General features: G+C 40.4%; 1 protein-coding gene and 1 pseudogene across 1 annotated transcript; one reads left to right on the top strand and one right to left on the bottom strand.

The window, feature by feature from the left end:
• The first annotated feature begins 1,289 nt into the window (after positions 1-1,289).
• On the top strand, positions 1,290-3,574 carry LOC103999948 (phenylcoumaran benzylic ether reductase Pyrc5-like; annotated as a pseudogene).
• A 1,408-nt stretch (positions 3,575-4,982) lies between these two features.
• On the bottom strand, positions 4,983-6,465 carry LOC103999958 (uncharacterized). The gene is made up of 5 exons (XM_018826778.2): positions 6,135-6,465; positions 5,853-5,949; positions 5,509-5,672; positions 5,362-5,431; positions 4,983-5,284 (listed from the first exon to the last, which is right to left on the bottom strand). The coding sequence occupies exons 1-5, from the start codon at positions 6,258-6,260 to the stop codon at positions 5,268-5,270; spliced, it is 474 nt and encodes a 157-aa protein (XP_018682323.2). The 5' UTR covers positions 6,261-6,465; the 3' UTR covers positions 4,983-5,267.
• Between the last annotated feature and the right edge of the window lie 11,566 nt (positions 6,466-18,031).

Raw genomic sequence — 18,031 nt, 5'->3', positions numbered from 1 at the left:
AAAAGTTTAAAAAATATAGATTTTATTACCCTAATGATAATACTAAATTTAGTGATGTAATATTCCTAAAAATAATAATAAATTAGTAAGAGTAAAAATCTTAAAATTTAATCTTGATATTAAGGTTATACAGGTTAATACTTCTTTATCATTTTATATTCAATATTTTGTTGTTATTCATATCACTAAATAATTTGATAAAGATGAACAATAAAATATATTAGTGTGGTATAATATTAATATCGCTATTGGTGAACTTGTAGTTTTGATAATATCTCAAATAGAAAGAAAACAACCTAGGAATTAGTGAGGTATTTATAGATCCTATCTCAAAAAATCGATAGTTTTAATAATATCTCAAAGGGAAAGAAGACCTACCATTTAGATGATTATATAGTATATATATAATAATTATAACTCAAAAAAATAAAAATAAATTCTAAACTTATTTTTGGGCAACTTCCAAACAGTTTTAGAAAACTTACATTGAAAAAAAAAAAAGATTCAAACGAATTAGGTCCTTGCTTGCAAAGGTGCATGCGTGTCCATCACAAATATTAAGTTTTGCAAGCCTCTCCATGCTAGGGAGGCAATAATGGATGAAGTTTCAATAAAATAAAAAAAATTCTTAAAGTTACTGGAAGTTTTCATGTCCTCTACCAATAGCCCCAGGTTTAGTGATAATGTCGTGGGTAACACGCACGACCAAAAGTGAATAGAATTTGTTTAAAGTTCTAACACTCATATTAAATAAGAAAATGAACTTTTCAATAATCAACGAGAATATTCACATTGACAAAATTTTGGTTTAAGGGAGATAGGCAACTCAAAAATCTAAATTTCTATGAAAAAGTTTGAGTATATTTTTAATAAGTTTGATAAAATCATGATCAAGGATACACAAAAGAATACACAAAAATAACTTAAAATGGATCACGTTATATTCCTGATAAGTGAAAAGAATATAGGATGAGGTTACCAAAGGCTAAAGGTTCGAAGTTATTATCAATTGAATTGTCAATTAATTTAGTTGACAATTCAATTATATATACATACATATATATATGTATATACATATATATATATGTATATACATATATATATATGTATATACATATATATATATGTATATACATATATATATATATATATAAAGCTTCTCAAAAAGTGAAGATTAAGTTAATCCAACGGCAGTAATTATTCCATTTGACAAACCTGGCCAAATGGGTTGGCTATAGATGCATCGCTGCAATACCGCCTTCGTCACCACAGCAATGTTGCGAGAAAACGTTGGTGCGGGAGTGCGAGGTATTCAATGAACGAGGAGAGCGGCGATAATTATTTTACCTAACAAACCTGGCCGACGGATCGGCCATAAATGAATCCCCCATCACAGCTTCATAACCACAGCAATCTTGTGAGAAGCGTTCATCGATCGAGGCGAGAATGGCGAGCGAGAAGAGCAAGATCCTGATCATCGGTGGCACGGGATACATCGGCAAGTTCATCGTGGCGGCGAGCGCTCGGTCCGGCCACCCCACCTTTGCCCTCGTCCGGAGCGCCACCGCCCCCGCCGACCAACCCGCCAAGGCCAAGCTCCTAAGCGACTTCCAGGCCGCCGGCGTCACCCTCATCCAGGTGAAGTTAACGCACTTCTCCCATTGTGCTCTTGCCCTTTTTCTCTATTTGTTCTTGCAATGCGCGATGAGAGCTTGGTCGTGTTGTTTGATCGATAGGGGGATCTGTATGACCACGAGAGTCTGGTTAAGACGATCAAGCAGGTGGATGTGGTGATCTCCACCGTCGGTTCATGCAGCTGAATGATCAGACCAAGATCATCGACGCCATCAAAGATGCCGGAGGACATATCAGGGTGCTGTTCCTCCTCTGCTTTTCTTTTGAACTATGATGAAATCGGTAGGAATCGGAAAAGGGAACCATTGTGGACGACAATGGCGACGACGGGGGAAGCAATTAAGAAGATAACTGTCATTTTAAGGATGCGATTTAAATCAAAATTATTTGCAATAGTCTTGAAAATGTGAATGCAAAGAAAAGGGAAAAGAAAAACATGAAGTGCTTCATATAAAACGATTTCTTTCCGGTGCATGCCATAAATATCAAAGATCATGTTGCCACATTAGTCACAATTGATGATGTACATGAGAACCATAATCTCGATTAATTCCATAGACCAATCAAATGAGTGTTTTTTTTTCCCATTATTTGGACAATTGAATGAACGCCATCATGTGGCTTTGGTGCTGAATGTTTAGTATATTAGTGAGTTTGCAGAGGTTCTTTCCATCAGAGTTTGGCATTGATGTGGCCCGAAACAATGCGATAGAACCAGCAAAGTCAACCTTTGTCATCAAGGCACAAATTCGAAGGGCTGCTGAGGCATCAGGGATCCCCCTTACACCTTCGTCTCTTCCAACTTCTTCGCCGGGTATTTCCTTCCCATATTAGGACAGGCAGGAGCTACTGATCTTCCCACAGACAAGGTTGTCATCTTAGGTGATGGAAATCCAAAAGGTAATTTGTTCCTGAAGGACATTTTGATCGAGCTAACTGTTCGAAATGCTAATTGGGTTGTTCTTTTCCCTTCAACAGCAATCTTTCTGAATGAAGACGACATCGGAACGTACACTATCAAAGCAGTGGATGATCCAAGAACTTTGAACAAGGTTTTATATCTGAGACCTCCCGCCAACATCCTATCTCATAACGAGCTTGTTTCCCTCTGGGAGAAGAAGACCGGCAAGACCTTCGAGAGGGTGTATGTCCCTGAAGAACATGTTCTGAAGCAGATCCAAGGTGTTTTAGACACCCCCTTGTGTTTATTGCAGAAAATTTCCATAACTTGGGATACGTCACGAAGATTGTCTTAAGGTCGTCTCTGCTAATCTATTTGCTTATTTCTATCACAGGCACCCCCTCCCAGTCAACGTGATGCTTGCTATTTGCCACTCCGCCTTTGTCAAGGGTGATCACGTCTTCGACATCGAGCCATCCTTTGGTGTGGAGGCTTCGGAGCTCTACCCTGACGTCAAGTACACGACTGTTGATGAATACCTGAATCGTTTCCTCTGAGTGGTCAACAGCAGCCCGTCAACAATGCAAACAGATTGGCTTTGAGTTCAGTTGATGCTTTCCTTGTGACCGATCATGCCGTATCTCAAATTGTTTGTTTCCTTCGCAGAACAAGAGCGGTAGGGTGCAGTCAATATTGGAGCCTCTGCACTGCACTTCTAATACTAACAGTAACAGTCACCTGCCCATCCTCGTAGTACTAATTAGTTGCCGTGCATGTTACAATGGTTAACCGAGATGTACCAAGTGAATTGGGGGTAGGACTTAATATGTCTTCTTAACAAGTGAATTGGCCCTCCAGAGTGTCATCCGAGCAGTTTGTAGACGCTAAGATGGCCGACGTTTCTTTAGCTACTCCACTCGATAGCAATACCTCGTAGGCACCCAAAGGAAGGGGGGGTCTATTGTGGCGTAATTAGACATTTAATCAGCGATTGGACTTGTACAACTTCGAGGACTTGAGAGGGTCCTCATCCTTTGGTCTGTCTCAAGCACGAAGCAAGACTATATCCTTTGGGGCTTTCTTCTTGTTCCTCAGAGCCTCAACGTTTATGTATTAGTTGCCCTTTTAGTTGGTGGGTAGCTTCTTCACCATAGGCTAGAGGAAGCAAGGTGGCTTGAGGCAATTAATGAATGCAAGAATCAACAAAGAAGGGTTGGAGTCAACAATCTGTTTTACCACATTGATTGAAGTGCATAACAAATCAATGTCTTCTACATTGTGCATGCTATTATGATAGGTCTTAAAGTTTGGAAGCGGAAGAGTTTCCTTGTCGTCAATGAAACCTCCTACAGGAGATGGATGGAGTGAATGAAACCATTTTCATCAAGAACACAAGAGTGAACATGTTATTTAGCACCCCTAAACTAGGGACTAAGAAAATTTACCTCACAAAATACCAAGCTGATCTTGTAATAATGGAGGCATCAGAAGTTTTCTGGCGACCCGGTTGAGGATCAAGTCAGAGAGGGTTTTACCGTAGAAGACTATAAAATGTATTGAGTATTGTTCAAAATTCATAAAAAAAACAATGTGGAGACCTTACTCTATTACCAACTTGCTAGGACTATCAAATGTCATGTTGGAAATGGAGATAGAGTAAGAAAAGAGAAAGAATAAAGATGAAGGGATAGATAAGACAACTAGTGGTGCAAGTCAACTTGTTGTAAAGGATTAAAACAGGATTACATATTTCCTTAATTGTGAGTCTGAGTGTATTAAAAAAAAAAATGCTTGGAACTACGCTGTAATTAGTAAACCTAGCATTTTAAATTTCCTACTTATGTTGGTGGAATATGGGGTTAATTTCATCTATGAAATTAGAGTGTGATAATTATTCTTTACGTTAAGTATCACAAATATTATATATAACTTAAAATGACAATGCATCTTATTTCTTGAAGATTATTATTTACAATCTCTTCTTTATTATTTATAATATTATTTTAAATTTTTTTAATGATTTTATACTACCTCTTTGTAAATGAATGTATATATTTCTTGAAAATTATTATTTATCATCCCCTCTTCTTCTTGCTCTTCTTTCTCCTCTTCCTCCTCTAAATCCTTCTTTTCTTCCTCTTTCTCCTCAAAGAATGATGTCTTAGGGCAACGAGTATGGTTGGATGACATTGAGTGAAGTTCGTAGCAAGGATGAAATAAGATGTTGTAGGGAAGAAAAAATAAAATAAAATCGATGATTATAAATAATAAAATAAATATATATTAATTTTTTAGAAGATTATCAATAATAAAAAGGGGGCTGTTAATAGTAATCTTCTATTTCTTTACAGGAAAAGGGGGTACATTTTTCACAATAGTCATCACAAGATGTTCAATTAGCTAATGCATCTATGTCTATCTAAATAGCATCATATATGATGGTAAGTGATAGTCTCCGTCAGAACATATTATAATATTCTATATCAAAAGCATACAGTACATAACTTCCTGACCTTCCAGCCTACTACAACTAAATTGGAGGTGACATAATGTAATTTATGCCCTTCGCCGTACAGACACACTAAGGAAGAAACATGTCAAAGAAAGCGCAAACTTATATATGCTTAATTTAATCTGATGTCCAGGATGAACTGCACCATTGTTGTATTCCCGAACAGAAACGATTTACCATCAGATGTACCCGTGTTCGATGCTCCTCTGAATAACATCTTTAATAGTAAAGCGAACCTGAGAGAGAAATAGTTGGAAACAATTAATGAACTATCTTGAGTCATTTAGATAAACACCTTAGAGAGGTGTATTACCTTGCCACCATTCACCTCTTGTAGCAACGTTGGAATTGCCCGAGTCATCCTCCCCATAAGTCTTATAATGCTACATATTAAGAGCAGCAGATCAGTAATTAATGAGAGAACTTCTTGTGTAGTTTTTTTATCTATCACGGAACTCACATTTATAGGATTCACAGAAGTGTTGGTGGCTGAAGAGGCTGCATAGAAATCTCGAGCACCATAGTGCACAGATGACCCGAAATAGGCCAATTCTGTCGACTCAGAAGGATATATCCCCTCCTTGATGCTTTTACTTCGACTACTACTGCCCTTCTTTTGGTTTTCTGCAAATGCATGTTTGATCAGCCGAAACACAAATTATCATTAGCATGCAGATGTGAAAAGCATTATTGGCAAAAGGGATGCTTTGTCATTGGAACTGTGAAAAGTATTATTCTGTAGTTCCACATAAAAGACTGTGGAAATAAGCCAGTTTCAAGAAATAGAGAAGGCATGTACAGAACCTGTAGTCTTTCTCTGAGCGCTCCCAGTGTTAGTGTCAGTGCTTTGTTTGTTCAAAGTCCAGTACAAGTCCAACTGTGATAAACCCTTAGCCATAACCTAAGAGTCCAGAAAACAAGAATCGTTACACTTGTGACTCGACGAGAACAATTCAGCAAGAACTACTGCAAAAAGTGTCACAACAGGGAGGAAGCAAAAAAGATGAAAGAAGAAGAATTAAGTACTCCGAAGCTGAAACCACAGAGTCAACTAACCGCACGAAGTACACAGAGAAAAGAACAAACCGTCGAAGTGGGAGGGAAGACGGTGCTGAAGTATCCGGACGACGACGACTTGCCGCTGAGGCTTGGCTCCTTCTGGCAATCAATCTCATCAGCCGTCAAAGAAGCGGATGTTCTCTTCCCTGCCATCGTCTCTTCCCCTTGCTGTCTTTGTTACAACGGGATTAGATATGCTGACCCAGCGCCGAAGAAAGTAACTACAGTGCAGAGAGTAGTGGTTGACTATGATATTTTGTGATGTGCTGCTCTCCTTGAACGACGCAGACAGGTATTTATAACACTGAGGACTCTGCCCTTCCCTTCTAAACTCTCAATAGGATCCAAACGACACCAGGACGCTACAGAACTGCTGCTTCTTCACGGCCGCTCTCCAAGTGTGCATATATTCCATAATCCTAACCCGGATTCATCAACCTTGCTTTTCTTTCTTTCTTTTATCTTCCTTTCTTTTATAGCTATTCTTGTTCTTTCTTATCTTCTGTACATTTGCATGGTATATACCCAACTTGGTTGTAGCACATATTGAATAATGTATAATATCACATGCCATGAGTTGCAATCTGATAATATTCTGGTCAATCCTAAAGATGCACGTGTTCTTTTATGGCGCAAGATAAGAAAGCTAAGCAAACAAGATCATGGAGATCAATCTGCTGCCTGTTCATCTGCATGTAGGGTCATTGGTGTCGCTTCATTCGCCCACCTCATGCATATTCTTTAGCTTTATCGATCGATTGGATTCCTTTATGGTGGGTGAGGGGAAGCGTATTCTTATCCTCTTTGACTTTGAGACGGCCATCATAGAATGTGAGAGATCTTTTGATAAGATTAATTTGGATACTTTGAGATGGGCCATCGTAGAACTTGAGAGATCTTTTCACAAGATTAATTTGGATATGATGAGATTTATTTGGATACGGTGGATTTTTTCATTATTTAAAAAAATATATATTTTATTTTCTGACTAATATAAATATGTGTTTTTGAATGAATCGAAAGTACTTAGATTTAGAGTACTCCTTCCTTTTACTATCTTCTTCTCCTTCTTCCTCAAGCTTTGTAAAGGGAGTATGTCAATTAAAAAAAGAATGGAAGACTAATAGATCCCAAAAAAAAATAAAAAACAAGAAGATGGACAAACATTAGAGTTAAATATTTCTAATCAATCTCTTCTATAGTAAAAATTATCAGTTTTGGACTATTAAGATGAGAACTCTATTTATTTCATTAGAATTATAAAATTTAAGAGAAAATAGTTTTGTTGAGTATGATCTACAAGATCCTAATATTATTGAAGATCAAAAAGATCAAATGAATAATAATATGTAGAAAGATACAAAAGCTCTTTATATGCTACAACAAGCAATATATAAGTGCTTATTTTCTCAAATCATGATGGCATCAATATGAACAAAAGCTTGAAAAATATTAAAAAGTGTGCTTAGAGGCATATACAAGATAAAATCTTCAAAACTTTAAATTCTTCGATGTGAATTTGAAACTCCTATAATGCAAGATTTTGAATCTATCACTGGTTTTTTCTCAAAAGTTTCTTCTATTGTGAACCGAGATCTTATGGTGAAAATTTAAAAGATTGTAGTAGAAAAAAATTTATGGGGTTTATCTCTAAAATTTAATATAATTTCTAATGCTATAAAAAAAGCTAAAGATATAAATATATTATATGTTAATGAATTAATAGGCTCGCTTTTAGTTTATGAACAAAAACTAAACAAATCTTTAGATAAAACTTTAGAACATACTCTTTAAATAAAGATAGATCTTTGGTCGCACCAAAAGAAAATTTTAGAAATAAGATCTCAAGAGAGAGAATAAGATAGTAAAGGCCCATATGATCTAGCACTCGAGGTAGGGGACAATGTTGATTAAATAAGGGTCAAAGAAACTTTAATGAAGGTAACAATAAAACTCATCAATATTTTGGTTACAAAAAAATTAAACATATTAAAAAAAGATTATTGGTATAAAAATAAAAATCTAAATATTTCCGAGGATATAACCATCTTAAAAAAGATTATTGGAATAAAAATCAAGCAAATTATCATTAAAAAAATAATAATGAAAAAAAGGATGAAAATAATATTTTCTTTATAGTATTTGATGAAGAATATTCTAGAACTGTTTGGCTTTTGGATAGTGGATATAATAATCATATAATTGTTGGGAAATCATATAGGGGGGCGACATCATATGCGCAGCGGAAGAACAAGAAAACAAAAATCCCCGATTCCCAAAAAGATGTTCATCGTCGTGCGAAGATTGGTGCGCAAAAATCCGCAAAACACAAAACTGCGTATAGAGATTGTGTTACCTAGGGAGATCGTATATCCCTGTTTCCTTGCAGATCCTTAGGAGAGGGTGAAGGAGGTCAAGCGTCCTCCTCTCTAGCGGTGATCCACACAGCAGGGTTGCGACGATGCTCCTCAAAACTCCAGGCCTACTCTGAGGTGGAGAGGGAGAGGAGAATAGGAAAGGCAAGCAAAGACTCTAGCCTATGAGGCTGTGAATCCCTCCTATTTATAGAGATCCCGTGTCAAAACCCTAATGGGTCCTTTCCCTAGTGGGTATTGGATCTGCATCCAATAAGACAAGGGCTCCGTCGGATATCTCATATCCGAACCTCTACTCATCGCAATGCCTACCATATGTGTGTGACCCTCTAGGCCCAATATCGAGCTGGCCGTGAGTCATACCTGTCAGAACTCCTTCTAACTCAGTGAATTATTATCTCTGTAATAATTCACTTGACTCATCGACTACGGAAGTACTAGGCCACTACGCCGTAGTCCCCAGACGATACAGGGGAATCCAATCCATTGGACCTGTCTGTCCTCAGTTACCATGTACCTATAGTCCCTCATCCATCTAATATCCCAAAGACCGTATATCGAGCATGGTGCTGTCAGACCCATACGGTTTTTACTCGAGTCTCGCTCTAATCGGATTCTCCCGGAGAACTCTTTCTCTCTCAACCCGAATGACCCTGGCCAGGGATTTGTCTGAGCAAGAACACATGGGATATTCCTCTCATGATACCGAGAGTGGATGATCCTCTATCGACACTCAATAGCCCTCGTAAGGTCGACTACCACTCCCAATGACCAGCTGTACTAGATCTGGGAACAGCCAAACCTATAAGTCTGGTATCAAAGAGTGGAGCACTCATACAGGACATCCTTGGTGTCTCAAGTCTAAGAACCAGATACACCACTAGGACTACGGAATTGTTGTCTGACAATAAGGCATCATCAACCATCCAGCATTCCGTAAGCGGATCAATCAGTGAACTCATTCTCCAATGAGCACCTGTACTGTATCCCTAGTGTCCCTACACGAGCAGCTATGAGACCAGCTGCATCCATCATATGGACGGGTATACAGCACACCAGTCTATCCGATTATCACGATGTCCCTCTCGAGTAACCTATGACCGGGATTATTTAGGATATGTGTTTAAAGGTGAATCGATCTCATTATCGTGATCTCATCACGATCCGATTCCCATTGCACAAATCCAAGGACATCACAATATATATGCATTTATGCAATAGTTATAAAGTGATATACGCCAAAATATAATAAGCAAAAAGATTCTGTATCAAGTCACACGTGCCATCACTCACGTGATTGGCTTGCTGGGCACTTATGACTAGCAATCTCCCACTTGACCTAAAGCCAATCACCTATGTGTCTGATCCCCATCAGACCCCTGTGACGCTCAAAGACAATCTGAGACAATGGCTTTGTTAGTGGATCTGCAATGTTATCTTCGGATGGAACTCTTTCCACTGCTACATCTCCTCGGGTCACGATCTCTCTGATAAGGTGGAACCTCCTCAGAACATGCTTAGATTTCTGATGAGACCTAGGTTCCTTCGCTTGAGCAATTGCTCCGTTGTTGTCGCAATATAGGGAAATCGGCTCCTCACTATCCGGCACGACTCCCAAATCTGTGATGAACTTCTTCAACCAGACTCCCTCCTTTGCTGCATCTGATGCAGCAATGTACTCCGCCTCTGTGGTCGAGTCAGCAGTGGTATCTTGCTTGGAACTCTTCCAGCACATTGCTCCTCCATTCAAGGTGTACACATACCTTGAATTCGACTTGCTATCATCGACATCAGACTGAAAACTTGAGTCAGTGTAGCCTTCAACCTTAAGGCTATTACCTCCATATACTAGTAAAAGATCCTTAGTCCTTCTCAAGTACTTAAGGATACACTTTACTGCTTTCCAGTGCTCCAAGCCTGGATCCGCCTGATACCTGCTCGTGACACTCAGAGCATGCGCTATATCAGGCCTAGTACATAGCATGGCATACATGATAGACCCTATTGCTGAGGCATAAGGTATCATATCCATGTTCGCCCTTTCTTCTGGAGTCTTTGGGGACATACTCGTAGAAAGCGATATCCCATGTCTCATCGGTATGAGACCTCTTTTGGAATTTTCCATGCCAAACCTTTTGACAATAGTTTCTATGTACCTGGACTGGGACAAGCCAAGCATCCTTTTGGATCTATCTCTATAGATTCTAATCCCTAAGATATAAGATGCTTCTCCTAAGTCCTTCATGGAGAAGTGTCTAGATAACCAAGCCTTTATTGTGGATAGCATTCCTATGTCATTCCCAATGATGAGGATGTCATCCACATATAACACCAAAAAGCTAATAGCGCTCTCACTTACCTTTCTGTATACACAAGGCTCATCTTCGTTCTTAACGAAGTCATAAGATCTGATTGCCTCATCAAATCTTATGTTCCAACTTCGGGAAGCTTGCTTTAGTCCATAAATGGATCTAAGCAACCTACACACCTTATCTGGGCAGTTCTTGGACACGAATCCCTCAGGTTGCATCATATACACCTCCTCCTCCAGGTTCCCGTTGAGGAATGCGGTTTTCACATCCATCTGTCAGATCTCATAATCATAGTGTGCTGCAATAGCCAATAAAATTCTGATGGATTTTAGCATTGCTACGGGTGAGAAAGTTTCGTCGTAGTCAACACCTTGCCTTTGACGATACCCCTTAGCCACTAGCCTTGCTTTATAGGTCTCTACCTTTCCATCTACTCCGATCTTTTTCTTAAAGATCCACTTGCAACCGATGGGTACAATACCTTCGGGTGCATCAACTAGGTTCCAAACCTTATTGGAGTACATAGAATCCATTTCAGAATTCATGGCTTCTTTCCACTTCCCGGAGTCTATACTCATAATAGCCTCCTCGTAGGTCTGAGGATCAATATCCTCTACATCCTCTGCTCTAATATGTCCCACATATCTCTCAAGAGGATGGGATACTCTATCAGACCTGCGTAAAGTTGAAACTTGTGTATTAGATACCTGAACAGACTCGGGCTGTAGAGTGGTGCTTGAGCTTGGTTCCCTAACTTCGCTCAACTCTATCATTCTCCCACTGTCTCCGCCAAGAATGTGTTCCTTCTCAAGGAACACTGCTCTCTTAGCTACAAAGACCTTTTGGTCCTCGAGATGATAGAAATAATACCCACAAGTTTCCTTGGGGTATCCCACAAATTTACATCGCCCTGTCCTTGATTCTAACTTATCGGGGTTGTGTCTTTTAATGTGGGTAGGGCAGCCTCAAATCTTAACAACCTTAAGATCAGGCTTCTTCCCTTTCCATATCTCATATGGTGTAGACACTACCGACTTAGTTAGAACTCTGTTCAGAAGGTAAGCTGCGGTTTCTAGGTCATATCCCTAGAATAAGATGGGTAGGTCGGCGAAACTCATCATGGACCGTACCATATCTAATAATGTACGATTTCTCCTTTCAGAGACACCATTGAGCTGAGGTGTATAAGGAGGTGTCCATTGGGATAATATCCCATGGTCCTTGAGGAAGTGAGTAAACTCTGTACTTAAGTACTCACCTCCTCGATCTGATCAAAGAGTTTTGATACTCTTTCCAGTCTGGTTCTCCACCTCATTCCTATACTCTCTGAATTTCTCAAAAGCCTCGGACTTGTACTTCATTAAGTACACATATCCATACCTTGAGAAATCATCAGTAAATGTAATGAAGTAGGAGTAACCTCCAATGGCATAAGTTGACATGGGTCCACATACATCACTATGTATGAGTTCCAACAACTCAGTGGCTCTCTCTCCAGTTCCACTAAATGGAGAGTTGGTCAATTTTCCACGAATGCAAGGTTCACAAGTTGCATATGACACGTAGTCGAATGGATCTAGATATCCATCATTTATCAACTTTTGAATCCTTCTTTCATGGATGTGACCTAGCCTACAATGCCACAGGTATGCACTGTTCAACTCATCTCGTTTCCTTTTGGACACATTTATATTCATGATATGTGGAGTGGTGTCTAACATAAATAAACCATTATGCAATGTTCCTTTCGTGATGATCTTATCATCTAATAATATCGAACAACCATTGTTCTCAAAAACAAATTTATATCCACTAACTGTTAAACATGAAATGGAGATAATGTTTTTGATAATAGAAGGAACAAAATAACATGCATCTAATGCAATAAAAGCTCCACTAGGCAGATGTAGGGCGACCTCGCCAACAGCTAATACAGCAACTTTTGCTCCATTACCCATCTTGAGGTCCATCTCGCCTCTCTCTAGTCTCCTAGGCCTTGCCAGAACCTGCAACGAATTGCATATATGATAAGCACTACCGGTATCTAATACCCATGTGTTATCATAAGAGTCTGACAAATGGAGACTGATCATGAATGTACCTGAAGCTTCATCAAGCTTTTGTTTCGCCCTTTCTGCAAGGTACTCTTTGCAGTTTCTCTTCCAGTGCCCATCTTTACCACAGTGGAAGCACTGGCCTTTGTCCTTTGTTGGGTCTTTCTTAGCAACCTTTGCTTTACCTTGTTTGCCCTTGCCCTTTCCCTTCTTAAGGGACCTTTCTGCTTTCCTTTTCTTTCTGGTCTCACCAGTGTAGAGAACTGGCTTCTCTTTCTTAATAGTACTCTCTGCCTCCCTCAACATATTGAGGAGCTCTGGGAGAGTCACCTCAAGCTTGTTCATATTAAAGTTCATTATGAACTGTGAAAAGGAATCTGGTAGGGACTGAAGCACAATGTCCACACACAAGTTATCCTCTAGGACCATTCCTAGACCTGTGAGTTTCTCTATCCACTCAATCATCTTTAGGACATGGTTCTGAACCGGTGTCCCCTCAGTCATCCTAGCGCGGAAAAGGCTCTTGGATATCTCATATCGTTGAGTCCTTCCCTGTTCCTCAAACAATTTACGGACATGTAGGAGAATGGATCTGGCATCCATCTTTTCATGTTGTCTCTGTAACTCTGGAGTCATAGAGCCCAACATATAGCACTGAGCAAGAGTGGAGTCATCAATGTACTTTACGTAGCGAGCGATCTCATCCTCGCTTGCCCCTTCTTCGGGCGTAGGCATCACTGTATCAAGGACGTACACGATTTTCTCCGCTGTGAGAACAATTCTCAAGTTACGGAGCCAATCCGTATAATTTGGACCAGTGAGGCGGTTGACATCAAGTATGCCACGTAAGGGATTTGAAAGCGACATTTTCTGAAAATAAAGATGTAGCAAAAATGAATAACATGCAGATTTTGCAAGAAATAAACTATTAAGATATGGACTTCTATCTTAATATGCTCCCACTATTTTACTAACGAGTCACGCGACACCCTCAGCACGTGAAACGGAAGTCTCCGGCAGACTTCTAGTGGGGATCAGGATCCAATCAGCGTCTTAGTGTAACCTCGAGGGACTCGACCAATCACACTAAGCCTAAAAGGTAGACAACTCTTGCCGATCACAACTCCTTGTGATTCCCGTCCTGTTCGGCCTCCGAATCACCATGGCCTCGAGGGACTCGACCAACCATGATGCTCGGTTAAGTCAACACCTTCGTTACAAGATGAGTCTGATTTGATGATATACCCTCGAGGGACTCGACCAAGCATACCATGCCCTCAGGTCACCGGTGACATCTCTATGTCGTAAGCAAGATAGCGAATCGCGATATAGGTGAGTCTCGAGGGACTCGACCAACTCAACCTACACCGGGAATCGGTTCCTACTCATAACGATGGAAGGCCACGTGGGTCAATCTAATTGCCTCACGTTTACCGACTTAATATTATCGAGAAATGTTTCTATAATTTGGTCTCCTAATATGACATGTCACACATATACATATTTAATATATATCTACATCGCATGCAAATATATATACATATCTAGTATGTGTATAAGCAATCACACCAGATGATCATGGACCACAACCTAATATGATTAGGCCCGAGCCAGTAGGCCTAATCACTCACATCAAGATCTATGTGTGCAACGGTGCATCTCCATGCCCTGTGATCGTCCATCTCGTCCTCGTCGGTTCCGTCGACATCTTAATGCATCTCCATGCATCACGATCGTCCGTCTCGTGGGTCCCGCTATCGCATCCACGCTCCCGCTGCGCCTCCTCATGTGATTACAACTTAATCATAGGCACGCAGGCCCGACAATAAACGAGAAATATAATGGAGGTTCGCAGACCTCAATAATAATAATCACAAGTACACACATCACACGGTCCATGATCATCCGTCCACACATCATACATCACATGTATAAATAATCATCATCATGTAGGACTACTAGATAATAATAAAAATAATAATCAACTAAACCTTTTAATTAATTAATATTTTCTGAAATCAGGGACATGTAGGGAATTTCTCAATTCCTAAGGGTATTTTCGTAATTTGGACAAAAGATAGAAACTGGAATTTCTCAAATTCACAGGGGCAAAACTGTCTTTTTGCCCAAAACCCTAATTCCCTCTGCTGCTTCCGTCGCCGCCACCCTGCCGGCGGAGCCTGTGCGGCGGGGCGAGGGCACTGCCCTCGCCTGCAGGCGGCACGCCCGCTGGCGGCGACGCCGCTGCGGGTGGGCGCCCCCTTCGGGCGCCGCTGCCTCCGCAGGCGGTGCTGTCCTGCTAGGCGGCCGCCCCTGTGGGGGGGGTTTCGCCCGCGGGAGTAGCGGCGGCAGGCGTCGCTGCAGGTGGGCTCCCCCTTCGGGCGTCGCTGCCCTGCGGCGGCAGGCGTCGCGCTTCGCTGCCCTGCGGCGGCAGGCGCCGCTTCCTTTCGGCGGTAGGCGCCGCTGCCCTGCGGCGCCTCTGCCCGTGGGTTGCCAGCCCCGCCGGCAGCAAGCCTGCTGCAAGCAGGCCGCCGGCCGGCTGCTGCAGGCACAGCGCTTGCGCATGCGCCGGCGCTGTGCTGCCTGGCTGCGGCTGCGGCTGCCGCTGCAGGTGGCTGCAGGCATGCAGATCGAGGGCAGCAACTGTTGTTGCCCTTCCTCGCTTTTGCGTCAACGATTTTGACGTCAATATTCTTCCTAAACACAACACACGCAGTTCAAAATCAATCATTCGCACGAACAACCTGGCTCTGATACCACTGTTGGGAAATCATATAGGGGGGCGACATCATATGCGCAGCGGAAGAACAAGAAAACAAAAATCCCCGATTCCCAAAAAGATGTTCATCGTCGTGCGAAGATTGGTGCGCAAAAATCCGCAAAACACAAAACTGCGTATAGAGATTGTGTTACCTAGGGAGATCGTATATCCCTGTTTCCTTGCAGATCCTTAGGAGAGGGTGAAGGAGGTCAAGCGTCCTCCTCTCTAGCGGTGATCCACACAGCAGGGTTGCGACGATGCTCCTCAAAACTCCAGGCCTACTCTGAGGTGGAGAGGGAGAGGAGAATAGGAAAGGCAAGCAAAGACTCTAGCCTATGAGGCTGTGAATCCCTCCTATTTATAGAGATCCCGTGTCAAAACCCTAATGGGTCCTTTCCCTAGTGGGTATTGGATCTGCATCCAATAAGACAAGGGCTCCGTCGGATATCTCATATCCGAACCTCTACTCATCGCAATGCCTACCATATGTGTGTGACCCTCTAGGCCCAATATCGAGCTGGCCGTGAGTCATACCTGTCAGAACTCCTTCTAACTCAGTGAATTATTATCTCTGTAATAATTCACTTGACTCATCGACTACGGAAGTACTAGGCCACTACGCCGTAGTCCCCAGACGATACAGGGGAATCCAATCCATTGGACCTGTCTGTCCTCAGTTACCATGTACCTATAGTCCCTCATCCATCTAATATCCCAAAGACCGTATATCGAGCATGGTGCTGTCAGACCCATACGGTTTCTACTCGAGTCTCGCTCTAATCGGATTCTCCCGGAGAACTCTTTCTCTCTCAACCCGAATGACCCTGGCCAGGGATTTGTCTGAGCAAGAACACATGGGATATTCCTCTCATGATACCGAGAGTGGATGATCCTCTATCGACACTCAATAGCCCTCGTAAGGTCGACTACCACTCCCAATGACCAGCTGTACTAGATCTGGGAACAGCCAAACCTATAAGTCTGGTATCAAAGAGTGGAGCACTCATACAGGACATCCTTGGTGTCTCAAGTCTAAGAACCAGATACACCACTAGGACTACGGAATTGTTGTCTGACAATAAGGCATCATCAACCATCCAGCATTCCGTAAGCGGATCAATCAGTGAACTCATTCTCCAATGAGCACCTGTACTGTATCCCTAGTGTCCCTACACGAGCAGCTATGAGACCAGCTGCATCCATCATATGGACGGGTATACAGCACACCAGTCTATCCGGTTATCACGATGTCCCTCTCGAGTAACCTATGACCGGGATTATTTAGGATATGTGTTTAAAGGTGAATCGATCTCATTATCGTGATCTCATCACGATCCGATTCCCATTGCACAAATCCAAGGACATCACAATATATATGCATTTATGCAATAGTTATAAAGTGATATACGCCAAAATATAATAAGCAAAAAGATTCTGTATCAAGTCACACGTGCCATCACTCACGTGATTGGCTTGCTGGGCACTTATGACTAGCAATAATATGGGATAAAAATTTATTTCAAAAGCTTGATGATTCAATCAGATCTACAATATAGATGAGAAATGATAGTAAAGTTCAAGTGGAAGGAAAAGGAACAATTACTATGAACATCAAAACTAGTAAACAATTTATTAATGATATGATGTTTAATCCTAGTTTAAAATAAAATTTTATTAATATAAGGCAAATTATAAGAAAAGGATATTTTGATTTTTTTATGATGAAAAATATTTGATTTATGATAAAAATTAAAAATTAATAAAAACTATGAAGATGATAAAAAATAAAATATTTCCCTTATTATTTTTAGATTTATCCTTACATGCATTCACAATTACTACTATTGATGAATCGACATTATAGTATAAAAGACAATCATCTGAATTATGGTAGACTAGAATTGTTAGATCAGAAAAAAATAAAATAGAAGATTTACCTGAGATTAAAAATAAAAATACTATTTATGAATCTTATATTTTTGAAAAATAATAGAAATTCCTTTCAAACATGTCATTTTTGTAGAGCCAAAAAATGATTAAAACTTGTGCACGTAGAAATTTATGGGCCTATACAAACTATCTTACATGGTAGAAGTAAATATTTTTTGTTATTTATAGATGATTGCAAAGATGATGTTGGTATATTTTCTCAAAAAAAAAAAAAAAAGCTGAAGCTTTCTTTGTTTTAAAAAATTTCAAAGCATATATAAAAAAATAAAGTGGTTATTTTATTAAAACTCTTTATATTGATAGAGGGGGTGAATTCAATTCTAAAGATTTTTTTGTTTTTTTGCAAGAATATAAGCATTCACAATGAACTAACTATTAAGTTATATCGCTCAGCAAAATAGAGTAGTAGAGTAGAAGAATTGAGTAGTGGTTGAGACTACCATATGTATGCTTAAAGAAAAAACAATACTAA

The sequence above is a fragment of the Musa acuminata genome, chromosome BXJ3-1 (genome assembly GCF_036884655.1).
Source record: "Musa acuminata AAA Group cultivar baxijiao chromosome BXJ3-1, Cavendish_Baxijiao_AAA, whole genome shotgun sequence".
Taxonomy (NCBI): Eukaryota; Viridiplantae; Streptophyta; class Magnoliopsida; order Zingiberales; family Musaceae; genus Musa; species Musa acuminata.
The sequence above is the reverse complement of the archived record's forward strand: the minus strand, read 5'-3'. Positions and strand labels throughout refer to the sequence as shown.